Consider the following 18,116-nt stretch of genomic DNA (forward strand, 5'->3'; position numbering starts at 1 on the left):
AAGAGTTTTTGAAGAGAGAAGAAAACTTATGGGTTTCTGGTGAAAGGGAAATGGATCATCTTTTTCATCTTGTAGAAATCATGGAAGAAATTATAATGCTTGATTTCTCAGCTTCTTCAAACCAGTCTCTAATCAAAAATGTCTTGAATAATACAATTATATGGATGAAAAATTTTGCTGAGGGGAAGAAATCTGCCACCAATTTCTCACTTGCAGTTTCTGAACTCCATAATGAGCTACGAAAAAATTTCCAGCCTCTTCAGAGATTCTGGATGAAAGAGAAGACAGAATTTTTCTGGCATATAGTGAAAATTGTATTCTATGAACTTGATTCTAGGCTGTCTCATTTGAGTCAAGTGGAAGAGGAGGAGGTATGGGAGACCTTATCTAGAATTGTATTTTCCATTACAGAAAATAAAATCCATAATAGAAGTATGCTCTTGCTCCAGAATATCCTGACTGATTGGCCAGAGTTAAATATTGCTGCTTTGAACCACCTAAAACATTTAAGTGAAAACTTCCTAAGGAATCTCTATGAGGTCAGATTATTGACTGATGATCATGTCAACATGTCTTTCAGCACAATTCATGGAGTGAGTAATGCCTCCTCTTTATTACTCTCAAATGCAACTTTTATATATAAAGTACAAGCATTAGGAGAAATTGTGCACGATTTCTTCAAAAACATACAAAAATTAAGCAGTACTAGTGTGGCTTCACTTGTTCCAATTCTTTTCTCTCTGTATCAGAATGATGATCTGGTCTTAAATATTGAAAGCAATAGCACTCTGTTAACATTTCTTTATGAGACTTCAAAAGATATTTCATCTTTTCGAGTATGGCATGATTTCCAAGATAGGGATCGAGTTTTTGATTTTCTGTCTGAAACTTTTGATCTTCTCTGGAACTTCACCAGTAAGTCTCTCTGTGAAAAGTTACTAATTGTTTACAACTACACAGAGTTTCAGGCCCAGTCTCTTGCACAGAAAGGAAAAAAAGAGATGCAAGTTGTCTATAGTACTCTGAGTAGCCTTAAAGCTTTGTTTATAGACGAAGAGGTCCAAACAGCTGCCTTTTGTTATTTGGAACAGTTTCTTGATATCTCCCCAGAATGCCTGGTAAATAATGGGTGCATTGATTTTTATCTATCGAACATTTCTTCTGTAGATGATTCAGCAGAGGTTTACAACTTACTTCTGCTTCCATTGGACAGTGTTCTGTCTAATATAACAAACTTGGGAGATAAGGTAAGTGTGCCTTCTGCTTTGCGCTGCACTTTTACATGGCTTCAAACCTGGACAGAGATTTTTGAAGAAGCATCCAAAATCTTAAATTTGAATTCAACCTTTTTTGTCTGTCTAAGAAATGATTTGGCAAATCTCTCTGAAAGTCTTTTAAATACAACTCATGACGAACTGTGCAATAATACAGCTATGGTTTTTGTTGAAGCTACAACAGCAGCAATGAATCTATTAAAAATCATATTTGAAGGAGATGGTGATTTAAATGACTGGAAAGATTTTGAAGCTTTCCTTGCTAATCTTCAAAGCATGTTTAACAATGCAGTTGATGTCACAAGCTCGCTTAAAGGTAACAGTTTAGAAAGTGTTTTAGAAGTGATGGGAGTCATGATAACTGAATTGCAGAAATCTATGCTCGAGGTTGTTAATGGAGATTTTTTGAATTCTTGGCTTGATACTTTCATCTCAGGAGGATCTGAGGGAGAAGATAGGGGTGCTGGTGTATTTTCCATTGGAAATTCCCTTTCTACTATTCTCAAGCTCTCCCAAAAGGAACTTGGAATTATTCTCACTGAGATAAAAGATACAACTGCTTTCTTTAAAAGTGTACCTCAAGGCAAATATATGGTTTGTATCAGCATTTTCCAGAATATTACCAAACTAATTTTGGACAATACTCTGAAAGACATAAGCCATTCACAAACAAATTTTTCATCTCATCTTAATTCCTTTCTAAACTTTTATAGTACAGTGGATGGAGCAGAGGATTGTAGCAGATGGATACGTGGATTAAGTAATCTCCGTGAAAAATACAAGTCACTTTCCCACCTTCAAAGTGCAAAACATATTTTATTTCTCCTGAAATCTCTGGGAAGCATTGAGACAGATGCTAAACTAATGAGCATGGTGGACTTCATTAATTTGATTTTTAATTTGATACTCCCTGAATGTTCCCTAACTGGTTCTGATGTGATTTGTGTAAATGTTTATTTCAATATTATAGCAAAAACTTTAAAATTTATTCTTCCTGATTTTTATGTAAAAGATGACATTAGTGTGCTTGAATTTATTTTTACACTTTTAAATAACTCTGGAGGGCAAATACAAATGGTTGTCAATGATTTAGTGGGGCATTCAGAGTATACATCAAATCAGACCCATTTTAGTCAGTCAATCCACGGATTAAACAGGACTTCGAGGATGTTCCTTAATCCTTTTCGCCATGTTCAGCTTTCATTAGTAGAACTTTTGGCAGAAATTCCAACTCTTCTCAAAAATAAAACTTCTGAAATCCAAGAAAACAGCTCCTCTCATTTGGATATTGAGATTGAACTTTTCTTGCATGAGAAAAATACCAGTTTGTTGATGGAGTTCTTTCAATATGTGATTAGTGAACTTGACTCAGGCTTGCGGGGTGAACACAAAACATTTCTCCAGAAACTGACAGAAGCAGCAGCTCTGAATACTGAACTGGTAAGGAAGGCACTTAACATTTTCAAGTCTTCTAGTTTTACTGGCTTTCCGTTAAGAGATGATAAAGAGTTTCTAAAGCATATGGTAGCCTTGGTGCAAAATATGAGTAACATGGATGTTGAGTTCTTGATAAGTCAATTCAAACATGTCCAGAGGAGCCTAGATAATTTCTTTAAAAATATCAAACCTTTGTATATTGAGAACTCTGAGTTAGGAATGTTAACAGACTTGTGGGATGCATTTGAGAACAATTCGTGTAATTGGAACCTGACTGGCTTATGGCAAATAACACAGATCTTTGAACAAGATGAGCTCTACGATGTAGAAGAGATGTTCCGTTTCCTCCTCAATGTCATCAGCCTTACAGAAAAGTTAGCTCATGGAAACATCACAGAAGCACTAACTGAAGTATATGCTTTCATACTGACTCAGGAAGCAAAAATGCCAATGTTTACAGAAGAGGAGTTCTCTAATCAAGTAGAAAGTCTTCTAATGTTACTGGAGACACTGACAGATATGTCTGATGAACCTGCAGAGGCCTCACTTTGTTTTTCTGCTGCATTCTGCTGGACTCTCACAACAGCAACACCTCAGAGTGATCCCACTTTTAAACCTTGTGACTTTGTGCATAGCAATTCTACTCTTAGTTACAATGCAGTCATCGAAGTTATTAAGCAGCTGAAACTCATCACTCTGGAGGATAGTTCCTCATGCACTATGGAAGACTTTCAGATGGATATCACTCGCAATCTGACTTGCTTTTTTCATCAGATCAAAGAATGGAACTCTATTCTTTTGAAGCTTTCTGAGCTCCATCATGTAAATGGCTCAGTTCTCAAAGAGCTGCTAGATTTTTGGAATGAGCTGTCCCTCTATGCTGTGCCACTGCAGGTGAATAATACATACTCAGTCAATTGCTCTTCCACACTGAAGAGACAAGTGGCTTTACAAATTGTAGAAACACTGGGCAGTATGCCAGTGGCAGAAATGGAGATGGCCAAAGGTGTTCTTGAACAGCTGGATGATCTTTATGGTGGGCTAAGTTGGAACAGACATTCAAAAACATCACTTATAAAGACTGTTCTTACTAATGTTAAGAATATGACCAGTGAAGTTTCTGGACTCCTGGATACAGAACCTGTCCTTTCTTTTCTTTCTGTAATTCAGCCTTTAATGATGCTGTCTTCTGTTGGAAACCAGACATACTCAATGCTTATGATATTATCAGCTTTAAATGGAAACAGTAATATATCTGATAACTTTGAGAACTTCTGGTTTCCTATAGTTACAAGCATAGAAGATTTATTGGTGAATTTTAATGTTAGACACTTACTTGCAGTGATAGACCAAGAGTTTCAATTACTAAGGTTAGCCACTGGACAGTCCTCTTCAATGGCTCTTGATGCTTTAATACAGAAGTTTAATACATCATCTGTAGATGCTATATTAAGAAATTTTGAAGACATACAAGAGATTGTGAACAGCTTTCTTTGTGAGTGTAACAATAAAAACTATTCTAAAATAATGCATGCTCTAATTCTGCTTATGGCTGATGAAAATTCATCGAATGACCTAATGCTGGTTGTCAAAGACATTATTGACTTTCTGGAACTATTCCAAAATAAGTCTAAGGAAGATTACGCTGGTGTGTTGTTTGTTGATGGTCATCTTAGCAGAGAAAACTTGAATAATAGTCGTACCGCTAATTCAGTTTTGCTAAACAGTCTCCTTCATATAATTGCTGATCTTACTGTTACAGAAGAAGCTCTGCACACAAACAATACTGAGCTTCAGATAGTGGACTTCATTGATTCATTTTTTGATAACGCACAATATAGAGAAGTTTCTACTCAGTCCCAAAACAGAACTCTGGAGATCATGCAAGAGATCTTGCAAATGATATTTCAGTCTACCACAGGACATGACAGGAACAAAATAACCTTCTTACTAAAGGATTTGCATAAGGATATAATGGCAGAAATGAGGTGAGTGTTTTCTATGTACTCATTTTGACAGTGTGCTGACAATGACAGAAGGGGTCTTTGTTTGTAAAAGCTCAAAACTTTTAAGTTAATTACTGTTTCATTTCAGATTTGTGCCTTTGAATAAAACAATATTTTGTATCAACTTATAGTGTTAAGACCAGCCATATTTGGTATCACATTATATTGTATGGACCAGGTTATTGATGTGTTTAGTCATCTGTATGGATATTTGAGGTGGTTTGTTTGGAACTATTATAGAACCAAATATTTGAAGATACTAGTGTTTTAAAATCCTTGCAGGTCTGAACACTGGACCCCCAGTTATTGGTGGACAACAGTCATTTTGGATGTGGAGCTAAATATTAAGGAATGCTTGGGACTGATATTTTGTGGTGTTTTTAGGGGTTTTTTTTGCCTTTTTTAATTTTCTTTCTATATCCAAATGTAGATGTACTGTATTTGAAATGGCTTCAACTTAAATTTGCTGATGACTTATGCAAACAAGATGACCCTTTTGGGGCTATGGTTATAGAGTTAAGTTGTTCAGTTTAACAAATACAGTTTCTGAAGGAATCTTGAGCCCAAGATCATTTTTTGTCAGAAAAATCACATGTAATCCAGCAGCAGAGGAAACTCTGCTTCAGGAAAATGTTTACTGAAAACTTATTTAACAAAAGTATTGCTAGACTGGAGTTGCTGCATTTACGTAATACTTACTGAATCCCACAAGATGGTTTCTCCAAACAGCTCTAAGGTGTCTTGCTGGTGGAGATACTGATCCTATGATGCATGACTCTGATGTGGTATTTAGACCTTTAGGATTAATTTTATGCAAATATATAAAACCAGTGGTCAGCAGGGCCAGGTATTAGCCAAATCTGTTGAAAAATCAAAAGCAAATACTAGAAAAGTGGTTTATTTTCCCCAAATGATTATTATTAGAGATTTTGAGCATTCTGCTCTTTGCCATCAAGCCAATATATGCTGTGGGGCTCTCAGTATTTCTGAAGCCTTTATGATTTTTCTTATTTTGCTAAGGTACTTTCCAGCACTCTTAAGGCCTTAAGAAAGCTGATGACTTGCTCCCTTGATGAAAACCTGTTTGTTTTGGGGTTTTTTTGGGTTTTTTTTTTTTACATGGAAATATTATGTTTTGATTTTGAAATAGCTCAGAGAAATGTAGTAACTGTTAATATTGAAATCCTTATATGGTCCATTGAAGATTGCAACCGTACGTAGGCACTTTTTGAAAATTTTCTGTGGTACCCTTGTTATGAAAATAATGCTTTCTTATTAATCTTTCTACAGAGCATCTGAAATCTGCAAGATTCTTCAGAAATATTTATACCCTGCTAGTGTCCTACTATTGCAGAAGTTGCAGTTTACCATTTTGAATGTTCTTAAAATCTTTTCAGGTTGGTTACCACAGTAGTGACTGTATGGGTCATCATACGTGTTAGTACTATAATGTTAAGGCTTTACTCTGAGCAACCTTCTGTAAAAATAAATTAATTTGGGTGATGCCAAGCAAGGTAAGCATACTGATGCCTGGAAATTAAACCAGCAAAGGCACAGGAAAAATTTTTATGCAGATCACATAAAAGGATGATTTCTTTCTGGAGTGATCATGTTGATTCAAACTTTCAGTGGAAGCAGGAGGTCTTGCAGCTCCTCTTCTCTCATTTTTAGCCGTGTGCTCTTTCCCTTTCTCCTGGGCTTACTCTGACGCACCAGGACCTCTTCCTTTTTTGATTTGACTCACAAACCCAGCAGAAGACTGTATACACATTTGGGTTTTGTCTTATCTTTTTTACTGGATCTTTTTCTGCCAAGTTAGTGAACTGAGTGAAGTCACAGAGTTGTTTTTTAATGAGCCAGAGTTGCCACAAGGCAGCATATAGCTGACAGAAAGGAAAAATGGGGCAATTATATAAAGGAAGGGGCACCCCCACTTCTGGCCATGTTGAGCCAGTGGATTGGCTAACTGTAGCTGAATAACTTCACCTTCAACAAATTGTTCAAATTTTAATGTGTTAAGCTTGTTTTATTCCTTGCATATAAGCCCCCAAGATGAGCACTTTAAGAAAGGCTCTGTATTGACCTAAGGGTGTAATTTCATATTATGTTTTCTTTGGGGAAACCAAGGCCTTTGCTTTTGAAACTTCATATTTTAACCCTACTATGCCCAGAATTGTTTGCAAAGTAGAGCAAGGAATGAGACTGTTAATGTCTTATGCCAACTCCACTTCCAAACAAAACATAAGATGTGACTACAACCCAATTCTGACTATCTTCTCCACTCTCCTGTGACTGATGTAGTTCCCAAAGAGTAAAACAGTAGAAATGTTGCGCTCAGAATAAGTGATCCTGAAAACGTGTGCCAGGTACCTGGGATCTGTCTTTGACCTCTGAAGAACAGTCTATTTACTGAGAGAACTGAGATTAAGGAACAAAATTGTTGTTACTCTTGTTTCAATGCTCTGGTCATAGGGATGTTTCATAACACGTGAATGTTTATTGTTCTTCCTTTTTGACGTATGAACCAAACATAAGGAAAAAACCATGGGGGAAATAACGAACTTGATCCTTCCATAAACCAGAATGCAACTGTCAAGCCAAACTCCTTCCCTGCTATGCCATGTATAAACCCACTACAGGCAGGGGAACAAACTTTTTTCAGGGATGTGGGGGCCGCAGGCTTGGGTAAAAACTTCCTCCATGGATGATCAGGTGATAAATATCCCCTACATGGCTTCTTTATCCCTAGATATGCAAAATGTCTATGTAATGCTGTTTCCCTCCCCTTGCAGCTAGGGTTTGAAAGTTACTACTCACTGGAGGGTAACATCCTGATGTCTCCACGGGAAATAGGATCAGGGGAGCCTCCCTGAGGAGGAGGTAGATGTGGTTAATATACACAGCTTCTCAGAGTTATGCTTCTTGCTCACAAAGAGCAAAAATGAAGTTTTCTTCGCTGGCTGTGTAGCAGGTACTGCTGTTGTTATTGATCAGGAAAGTGTAATGGAGAAGAGTAATGGAAATCGAATCAAAGTAGCCCTTCTTGCAATGATAAATAAATTTAGCCAGAAATATTTCTCCGAGCCTTAACACATTGGACTTTCTTTGCTTTTAAAAGCTTTTCTGTCCTTTATTATTTGATTAACTTTTGATCTGATTACAGTAATTTATTTATTTTTTTAATTGATTAAGCCTGGACATTTTCTCTTACAGAAGAACCAGTTGTCATTGGCAACCTTTTCTGTGTTGTTACAAAGTGTAAAGATGGATTAACGAGTCACTTAATCCTCTCTGTCATTGAAGGAATCACTCTGGTTCAAGAGCATTATCAGGTTTGAGTGGTTTGCACACCTACAAGTGTTCTTTACAACATGCATTGAACTTTGGAAACTAATGGAAATTTCTTCTTTTTTTTTTCCTACTGTCTGAATGATGAGTCCCCACAGTGGCTATAGAAAGCTGAGGTTTGTGTGGGTATAGCTCTGATGCTTTTGATGCCCAGAAGGAATTCCTTAAGTAAACACTGGTGAGCTTTGAAAGCTGTAAATATAACCAGAATTACTAGAATTCCTGTAACTAGAATAACTAGATTGGCATTCAATACCAAACAGCAGCCCATTTTTAATTCCTTTAAATTTTGTGATACTGGTAATTTCATGAATCAGAGTACATTTATACTTTTAAATCTTCACAGGAACAGTTGTGAAAACAAGCTAGATACAAATAAACTTCTTGGCCAGAGTCATTCAAGCTAAAATAGCAGTTGTGGTTACCAGTTGGGGTCAGTCTGTTTTTCTTTTAACAGTGCATGAAATTACCAGCAGGAGAGAGTAACATTTGGCATTTAGAGACTCATCCAGAGTTGGAAGCAGGCCTTTGGGTAGCTCACACATGCATGCACACACAGACAAAATACTGAAGTCATGCTTTTAGTATAGAATTTGCCTCCTCTTTATGAAACAGCTCTGCTAGTTTGTCTACCTGGACATTTTGCTGATATGAACAGCAATGTTTTAAGGTAAACAGATGTCAGAGGCATCACTCATATCTCAAAGTAGACTTTTGCGGAACAAATGCATTTCTGTTGTCACCACCATTCTATGACCTACTTCTGCAAATATTAAAAAAAACTTGCAAAACCAGAAATATGAATGGTCAGGAGAAAAGATAAAAGTGAATACTACACAAAGCATAACGCAAGAAAAACTGTGGATATGAGTGTCCAGATATTTTGGTTTGCTGAATGGAAACTGATGTTGTTTAGAACAAATTTTTTGGGAAAAAGATAAAAATGGTCAGCCTAAAATAGAAAAAAGAAAAGCTCATTTCATTTTGAAATTAGATTTCAAATTAAAATGTTGGCATTTCTGTTAATGGATGAATCTCCTTGATAGGCTAGGTCAAATTCACAAATATTTTTGGTTGTTTCCAAAACTCAAATCTTTGAAAATTACTTGGTTCTTGAAAACCTCTCGCCCATTTTCAATTACAAATACAATGAGTAAAAGACTATTACCTTACCCATATTCTCATTTGCAAATATGCATCATCTAGTTACTAAGACCTGCTACTTCAAGCAATAACATAATCTCATGAATTCACTAACCATATGATCACTGTGTTTTGCAGGATATTGAAAGAATGTGGCCTGCTTTCAACAAGGGGGATTGTGAGAGTATAGCATATATAAACCAAAAACTTTCCAATACTTTGGAAAGCTTCCTGAGAGCTTTGCAGAGTACCAGCAATGACAGCTGTGAATGTCAACTAATATTGGGGAACATACAGAGACGACTGCAAAAGTAAAGCCTTTTACATTTTAGTACCCCAAACAGTTCTTGTTAGAGATTTTATTTTGTGCATAGGTCTGTGTTCTGAATTATGTAAATACAGGAGAAATACTGTTTATCAAAGTCTCTTTAAGCTTTGTTCATTTAACTGAAATTTGAGAGGATACAATGCACAAATTATTTAAATAATTTAGCAAAATTCTGGATATTTCTAAAACCCCTTACACTTTTGCTGAGCCCTTGCAGCAGATCTTGCTGCTCCACAAGGAGAATGCTTTGAATCACAACTAAGAAAGTTTTCAATTTTCCATGACCTCAATTAGGTCAAAATTTTGATATCTTAATTTTTTATTTAAAGCTCTTTTGCTGTGGCCTTGTCCTCTCAGCAACTGGATATCTTTTGCAAAGCATTAAATATTCAAATCAGTTCAAACAGTCAGAAACACAGGATGGTGCTTGTAAACTGACAGCCAAATAATTTCAGATATTAGCTATTCCCTTGAGGAAAAATAGTAGATTTTAAGTAAATGAATAAAACTGCTACTACAGAGTATTTCAAACTTGCTGTCAGTTAGAAGTGGTCCTTATTATAATTGTTGCTATACTGGTTTGACTGTTGGATTATTTTCATAATGGTCTTGAATTGTCTCTGTGAATTATAGTAATAATACAGAAGAACTTGAGCTTAGATGCTGCTCTTATGGACCATAGACTCATGTCCAGTTTTTGAATGGTAAATAATATCTGATGTGCGTATATTCTTTATTACTTAAATTACAATTAGATAGACTTTATTCATTCTGAACTGCAATGCTTTGTATCTCTAGGTTTTAAAAATATATGTTCAGTAAGAAACATGGAAGCGAGACATTGCTAGACCTGTGCTTTTCCATAAGCTACTGTTTACTAGGGCATTTAGCCATCATGGGAAGATATCTACTTTTGCAATCTCATTTAGGCATGAAATACGATGATACAGCATGAGAAGGTCTGTAGAGTTGCTTACTGCATGCACAGTGTGTGCACGTAGACCATAATGTGACCCTTTTGCCTCATTTAGTGACTGTTTCACTATTCACATTACTCTTTATACATAGTAATGTCAATGACTTAGTTCTGATAACTTGTGAAACTAAGGCTATCATTTCAGGGTGGCTGAAAATTTGGAGCTACAGTTGTCAGAAAATCCAGCAGCAGCTTTTCTCAGCAATTTTAATCTTTTGAATGGTGGGTTCCAGTTTTCTTCACTTTTTTACAAGTCACTGCTGTGTAATTTTGCAGGACAATAACTTTTTCATTGTTCTTCAAACTTTAAAGGGATACTGCACATGGAGACTACTGACTTAATGCAATATATTTTCATTGTACACATGTTCACATATATGTTCTTGAGTTGGCACAGGACAGCATAGTTTACCCTGTCAGACCCTGTCCAATAAGATGCAGGGACTCATTAGAAAAAAGAGGGGACTTAAGTTAGTGGAAGAAGAAAATCTTAAAGGGCTAAAGGCTGCTTCACTAATTTCAGATGTTCTCATAATACAGGGATGTGGAATAACCTGTGCTCTTACAGGATAATGCAAACAGATACACAAGCCCTTCAGTCTGCCAGGAGAGTGACCTTTACATTTGAAGTAGAAGTGAATTACATGATATGAAGCTTTTGCATCCTTTATCGCCCCTCAGAATAAATCTAACAAAAAGGGTACAATCTGTGGGCAGTTTAATTAAGCAGATTGGTACTTGCTGGCACTATTTTTCTTCTCTTCCAGATGTGAAAGTCAAAGAGTGTGTGCAGAATCTTACTCAGTTGAGGCTGGACATTGGTTCTTCTGTCAATATTTCTGAAGAAATTATCAGTACCATCCTGGAAGCCAGTATCTCTCATTCAAAGGTAAAAGATCGAAAAGAGGTGTTAAATTAATGGGTCAGCCTATAGCCTGATGTGCTAACTGAAACAAAACAAACCACCTTGTTTGTGTGGAATCTTACATTTTCACTTGTCACTTCTATGTGGAATATTTTGTGAGATTTAGGACTTCAAAATAATAATGTGAAGCATAAGGAGATCAATCTATAGTAGCACTAGTCTTCTAGTCTAAATGGCACCGCTTCATTACTTTCAGCAGTGTTTTACCCCCTTGTGCTGACGTGGAATTTGAGCTTTGCTGTCTTGGTACTATAGAAAAGGTGAGGGTTCCTGGAGAAATCATTTTGTATCTTCCCACCTCTGATCCTTGCAGTACGGAGTTGGCTGATTTTTTTTTTTTTAATTCCTTCATGTGCTCCTCATTGTTCTTACATTATCTTACCAGTATCTTGCCTTACCTCCACTTTATTTATTGTTGTCTCTTGAGTATTGTCTAAAGGGTGGATTGTGTAAGTTTTCCAAATGAAGGACTGTGTGTGTTATCATTGCTGTTGTTTCCTGTGATCCCAGTGATTAGTAGAAATCATGAAAAATGCCACCTAAATTACAGATTCTCTCTCCTGTTAATGTTTGTATGACTGAAAAGAGTGGGGGGTACATTTGGTATAAACTAATCAGCTCAATCAAACAGCCACTGGGTGTCACTGATGCTCCACTTGCAGAAACAGTTGCAAGTTTTGTTCGTGAAAAGTGTGGCTATTAAAAAGGCAGTTCAGACCACCATAACTACTTATAGATGATTTGTTCTTCTGCTTCTTTGGCAGTGTGACTGCATTCATTGTTAGATTGTTATTTTGATACTAGTAAATGGTAATGAGAGAAGTCATCTGGAAGAGATTCACCAAATAGGATTTGGTGCACCTTTGATCTTTCGGAATAATAATGCTAATTGACTGAATTTTCAAATTACTTTCTATCCTTATTTTTTGCCAAAGTCCTATTTAGTATTTAGATATATGTCCACATCTCACATTTGCATATCTATACAGAATTTTTTTTTTTGCTTAAGTGCTTAAATCCTCCCCCAGTCCAACTGGAACATTAAAGCCTATGTCTCTTACTGATTATGCAAGATGCACAAGTACTCTTTTAAGCTATAATTGAGGCATGCCCATTATGTTTATGGTATATACATCCACTGTCTGATAACGTTAATAGTAGCTGCAGGCCCACTGCAGTCCTGTATTTCTGTGAATGTATACTACTACTGTGCTTGCCTCTGGAATGGTAAGAGTAAGGCTGCGAGTTGTTTGTGCTTATTGCACTTACCCTTAATTTCTACCACAATATTGTGCTCTGGCCATGCTCATTGCCATGTGATTAAGTGTTTTGAAACGGCTCAAAACTTGTAACTTGAGGACTTGAAGCACTATAAGCATTCATTTACTGAACATAGGAGTTTGGGTTAGCTCTGGTACTCACAAAGCTGCAAGGAAAGTTCAGAGGGACTTAATCTAGTGGATAAAACACTGAATGGGTTAAAACTGGACTGAAATGGTGATATTCATGCAGGGCATGAGGAAATAAATTTCAAATTGTATCACAGAGTCAAATTTCCTCCACAACAAGAAGTCCAAATCAGTACCCTTTTATGCTGCTAGCAGAATTGTATTTATATTCATATTCTGTTCCTTGTACATGCACAAAAAAAGTGAATATTTAAATATATGGGAAATCCTTTGGAATCACAAAGGCAAAATTCTGTTCCAGAATAAAAATCCAAAAGTCAAATTAGTAAATTGGAAATTAAAATGTTCATAGGAATTAAAGAGTTAAATTGCATATTTTGACCAACTTTGGCTCCTAATTTGATTTTCTTGGGGATCCTCTCCCACACTATTACTAGCTACAGATGCATTCAGCGGAGGCAGTACAGGCAGGTTCACTCCTAAGGAGTACAATGGAGCCTTGAGTACTCTACTTTGGCTCCTACAGGCTCCGAACTTGTAAATTTTCTGGACTTGCTGCCATTTGCTTTCTTTTAGGCATTTCAGGAGAAAGGGTAGCCAAGAACTCCTGAGATATCTGGGCTGCAAGCATTTCTCTTTTGATGTGACATTTTTGTAGGAAGAAACAAACCATCATTATCCAAGGAGTTTTTATTGTAGTCTTGCCCAAGGTCTGCTTAGGCATTTGTCCCTTCATCCACTATTAAATAATAACACTTCAAAGGAGTGTTGAGCTGAGACATGTGAGCTGGCTCAGAGTGAACACTGTGCCATATAGGCATCCCTAATTGTTAAATTTGTGTGTCCTCTGAAAGAAGGAAGGTCCGTATTGTTTGATTTTAGTGGTTCATACACCTAGATTTTGATCTTTAGGTGTTTCTGCAACAAAGGTGTGTATCTGGTAGAATGGGCCTGTTCAGCATTGCAAATATGCTGGCTTATGGTATGAATGCTCATAGAATGAATGATGGACCTGTTCACAAATGAAAGTAAATCTTTATAAGAAATATATTTAATCTCTTTATATGTACATAGAATATAAAGTAAGAACATACCATCTGATACATACCATTATGATAGTTTTTTTACAGTGCCTTTGTGGTAGCTTTAACTGGAAGATGTGATGAAGAATTACTTAGCCTGCTGCTAAAGCTACCTGAAAACAGTAAAACGTCCCTGGTAGTGAAAGAATTGTGTTCTTTACCAGCACTGGATTTGTATACCATGTTTGTACTGATTATACAGAATTTGAACTTACGTCATATTGTTTACAAGGTAAGATGGGAAAAAAAGCATTCAGTTCTTATGCATTTCTTTTGAAGGTGGTCTAAAGCGTGCAGTTAGATAAATGAGTAATTCTATTATTTCTTTAGATGTTCTTTCTCTGTGGAAGCAAACACTGGAGACGTGGCATTTTTTGTCTTCATTTAGCTCCACAAAGCAAACACAACAGTTGAAGAATGGGGTTTGTAGATGCTACTGTATTCTATTTCTTGCTTCCTCAGGAAAATTATCACTGAGGAGTTAATTATGAAAGCTTTAGAGAAAACACAGGAGGTCGAAGACATAGTTTTATTAATGTTCAGCAAAGTTTGCAGTTCATGCAATTAGTCATTTCTTAATTTGTAAGTGTGGAAGACTGATCTGGCATCATTGGAATAAAACAAGCATAGGAGCTCACATTAGAAGAACTACAAAATTATTTTCTAGGAAAAATTCATAGCACTCTGGAATGCATTTTATTTGCTGTAGAAATCATGTTGGCAATACAAGAGGCTCCTTCAGGAAGGACCTTTTCCAGCTCTCAGGATGAGTCTCTCTATAAGGGCAAACCTCCTATAGTTTATATGACCCAAGTCAAATGACTTTGACAAGAATAATACAGTGCCAAAACTATAATGAAGGGGATGCAGAAGTCTGTAGCAAAACTGTATTATCTGTACAACTGTAGATAATCTGAGACCTAGTGTGGGTTTTCAGTGAGACAATATTTTTACTTGTAAAAGCAAAATTATTGGATAGGATTTCTGATAGTTAGCAGACATTTATTTCAGTTCTTTTGGGGTAATTGATTGACAGAACATAAGATGTTGTAAGTACAAATAGTTGAAAAATAGTTATAACATTGGGAGGAAGAATATTTTTTTCTAAAGCCGTAGATGCCAGGTTATGTTCTGGATGCTGCATGCCCAGTTAAACACGTTGGCCACACACTTTTAAAACCAAGACAATTTACCAGAATAAGTTAAGATACCGGAGAGAAAAGAAAAGATTTCTACTTTCTGAATTATCTGCCGACCTAGAGGGGGGAAAAAAAAAAAAGAAAAAAAACAGTGCTTATTTTGATGGGCTTTTCTATTGAACCCTACTGAAGCATAATGAATTCCTAGCAAAGAATAAAAAATGTTGTCAGGTCATCCTAAATTATTATGGAAATTTTGCTATTTTTTTAAACTGAATAAGATTTTTTTAACTTTTTTTTTTTTAATGTGTAAGAGCAGGTGAAGGCTGAGAAGAAAATTAAGCACAGACATTATTGTAGTAGGAAGTAAAATAAAAGTGGATAAAATAAAGATAATCAGAAGAAGCAGCTGAAAGTATATAATGAGGTTATATTGTTTTTATTATCGTGCATAGGCAAGTAACAATGAATTGGTTTGTATTACCATATAATCTAAATAACCTATAAAAGAAAAGGAAATAGAAAGAAAATTCAGAGTGCCAGAAATTGCTTGGTAGAAACAGCAAACAGCCAACTGAACTTTACTCAAGTAGGGAACGAAATGCACACAATTATTTTAGGTAAAAGGTAGTGCATATGAAAAATGCGAAGGGAGGAACAGTGTGACAGGAAAGTTTGCTGTCTAATATGATTCCTAAAGCAACTATAAAGTGGTTGCTAGATTTAATTTAACTTACGAATTATTTTTAAAATATTAAATTGTTGCATTGAGCATCTTGAGCCTGTTGAAGGAAAAGTTCTCATTTACACTGAATTCCAAGGGGGCAGGATGTTGCAGACCTCATTAGCATCTTGGGTAGGAGAGCTCTCTTCAGCTTGGTAGGTATAAACATGTTGTCTGGATTTTAATTCCTGATAGGCCAGTTCTAACATTACCAGAGAATTTTTCTTTAGCTGAATTTGAGAATAACTGGGGAGTTATACTAAAAGGATTTTTGTTAAACATGGTTTGCAGGAACATTGTACAATCGGCTTTAGAAAAAGACTGAATAATTTTAGTGTTTCATTGAAAGGTTAAAATTTGTTTCTAACTGGAATTTATTGTTGTGATTTTTCTTTCTTTTCTAAGATTAAGATACCATCTGAGATAGGCAATGTACTAAACATGTTACTGGATGTGGTTTCTAGTATCAGCTCTCTTCTCAATAAAGCCCACCATGTCATGGAAAACCTTCCAGTTTTCCTCCAAGGAGTTAAAGATATTGGTGTGCTTGACATGTCTGCATTGCAGCAGGTATGTGTATGATTTCAATATGCAAACTTAATTCCCATCGTGAGGTGCTTTGTTAGGGATGTGTGCTTAATAAGGGGGACCACTAATAGAAATTGTGTCCTAGACAGTTGGGAACTTAGAGAGAAGAGAGTCCATAGACCCTAGGAAGATTCATTTGATCTCTTTCAAGCACTCTGGTAGTAATTTTGAGACTATTGATGTGTTGTTTCTGTCATCTCTTTTTCTGTTAACTTAAGAGATCATAGCCTAAGTTAATATGGTGTTAGGCTACTGATTAATGATAGCATGTATTATCTGTGATTTGGAGATAGCCTTGCCTTTTCTGCTAATGCTGTGGGTTTTTTTGATGAGCAGACTATTACTTTGTTTATAAAAAAATAGCTTTGTTTTTTTAAGGATGAGATTTCAAGATAGCATGTGCAGTTCTTGTATCTGCCATGGGTTTCTGTTTGTGTCACTTAAGGTTTTTGTGTGATAGTTCTGCTTGACATTTAAAAAAAGGTGGCATGAGGTGTGAGTGAGGATATTTCTTTTGTCCCTGCCTTTAAGGGCAGTTGCTATACAGCTAGCACAGTCGTGGATCTAGTATTAAATAACTCAGAAAAAAGATTTCTGTTTCTAAGCAGGATTCAATTCCATAAGAATACCCACTGACCCCTATGGCATTACCTTCTGGATTTGCTATTCTGTGTGGAAAGTTTAGGATTGAATCTGCTTCTAAAATTGCAAACTTCTAAAAGATCCCTCAGTGGTAAACAGCGCAAACTGGTTTGTGACTACAGTACGGAGGAAACACTGCCTTAAATACTGTTTTCCCTAGTAATATGAATCTTTCTCAAGATCTTCTAATCTGTGTGACAGAGGCATGTTGTAAAATGCTGTTCTGTGCATATTAGTTTTGGTGTTGAGCATCTCTTCTTTGGGGTAGCTCTTTGGCTGCCACAATGAAAGGTGGCTTTCATCAGATGCTTACATCTTTTCTGCTTTCCTTAAACTAGTTCTGTTTGTGTCAGACTTTCCTTCAAACAAATGAAATATTCTTTTTGGAGTGAAATCCCGAAGTTGCTTATTTGATAGAAGAACCTCTCAAAAGGTCCTGTTCAAAAAAAGTTTGCAAAGGAACAAATCGAACAGCAGAGGGCCATCTGGTCACAGTTTTAATCTTTGCTGCATGGCAACCCATATTCTGTAATATAGCATAGATTTAACCTTGGAATTTTTGTTCCTTTTTACATCTTACCTTTTTTGGTCACTTTTTCTGAAACAATCTTTATTTTCTTAGTTTTTGTTACTTCCTTTTTTTCTTGAGAAATTGCTGTTTGTTTTTGTCACCTGATAATTTGTGGAGAATTTAAAAAAGCAGTGTTTATTTCTTTTGTTAATAAATCAGATGGTTGATTTTTTGAAGGGCTCTTCTGTCTCTAACTTTTTCTCATTTTGTAGACTAGTAAAAGTTGTTTATTTTTAAGTATCCTTTCCTTTTCAGGTTTAACTGGATTTTTTCTACTTTCCAATAATACCTTTAATTATAAAATTATTTTGTTTGTTTCTGTTCCATAGTGGCCAAACTTGTGCTACTGAATAAGTGTGCTACTAAAGTGCACATATTGCTTATACACTTTCCTCCTTAAATATTTTCTTCTGTTTCCAAAAGAGTCCATCTTTCTGGATTTTCATTTTCATGATAACCAACAGCAAAGTAGTTCAGTGACCTAGGAAGATTACCAAATAAAGTGTTTAAAGCTTTTTAAAGTA

The 18,116-nt window shown here is 36.0% G+C and overlaps 1 protein-coding gene across 1 annotated transcript in view; it reads left to right on the forward strand.

Annotated features, from left to right (window-relative positions):
* ABCA13 (ATP binding cassette subfamily A member 13) overlaps window positions 1–18,116 on the forward strand; it is a 176,157-nt gene that overhangs the window by 18,000 nt on the left and 140,041 nt on the right. The window contains exons 11-18 of the mRNA XM_075495780.1: window positions 76–4,699; window positions 6,008–6,114; window positions 7,931–8,049; window positions 9,347–9,519; window positions 10,658–10,734; window positions 11,280–11,401; window positions 13,966–14,160; window positions 16,197–16,361. Coding sequence (XP_075351895.1) covers window positions 76–4,699; window positions 6,008–6,114; window positions 7,931–8,049; window positions 9,347–9,519; window positions 10,658–10,734; window positions 11,280–11,401; window positions 13,966–14,160; window positions 16,197–16,361 — 5,582 coding nt within the window. The remainder of the gene's footprint in view (window positions 1–75; window positions 4,700–6,007; window positions 6,115–7,930; window positions 8,050–9,346; window positions 9,520–10,657; window positions 10,735–11,279; window positions 11,402–13,965; window positions 14,161–16,196; window positions 16,362–18,116) is intronic.

This window comes from Mycteria americana, chromosome 2, assembly GCF_035582795.1.
Source record: "Mycteria americana isolate JAX WOST 10 ecotype Jacksonville Zoo and Gardens chromosome 2, USCA_MyAme_1.0, whole genome shotgun sequence".
Taxonomy (NCBI): Eukaryota; Metazoa; Chordata; class Aves; order Ciconiiformes; family Ciconiidae; genus Mycteria; species Mycteria americana.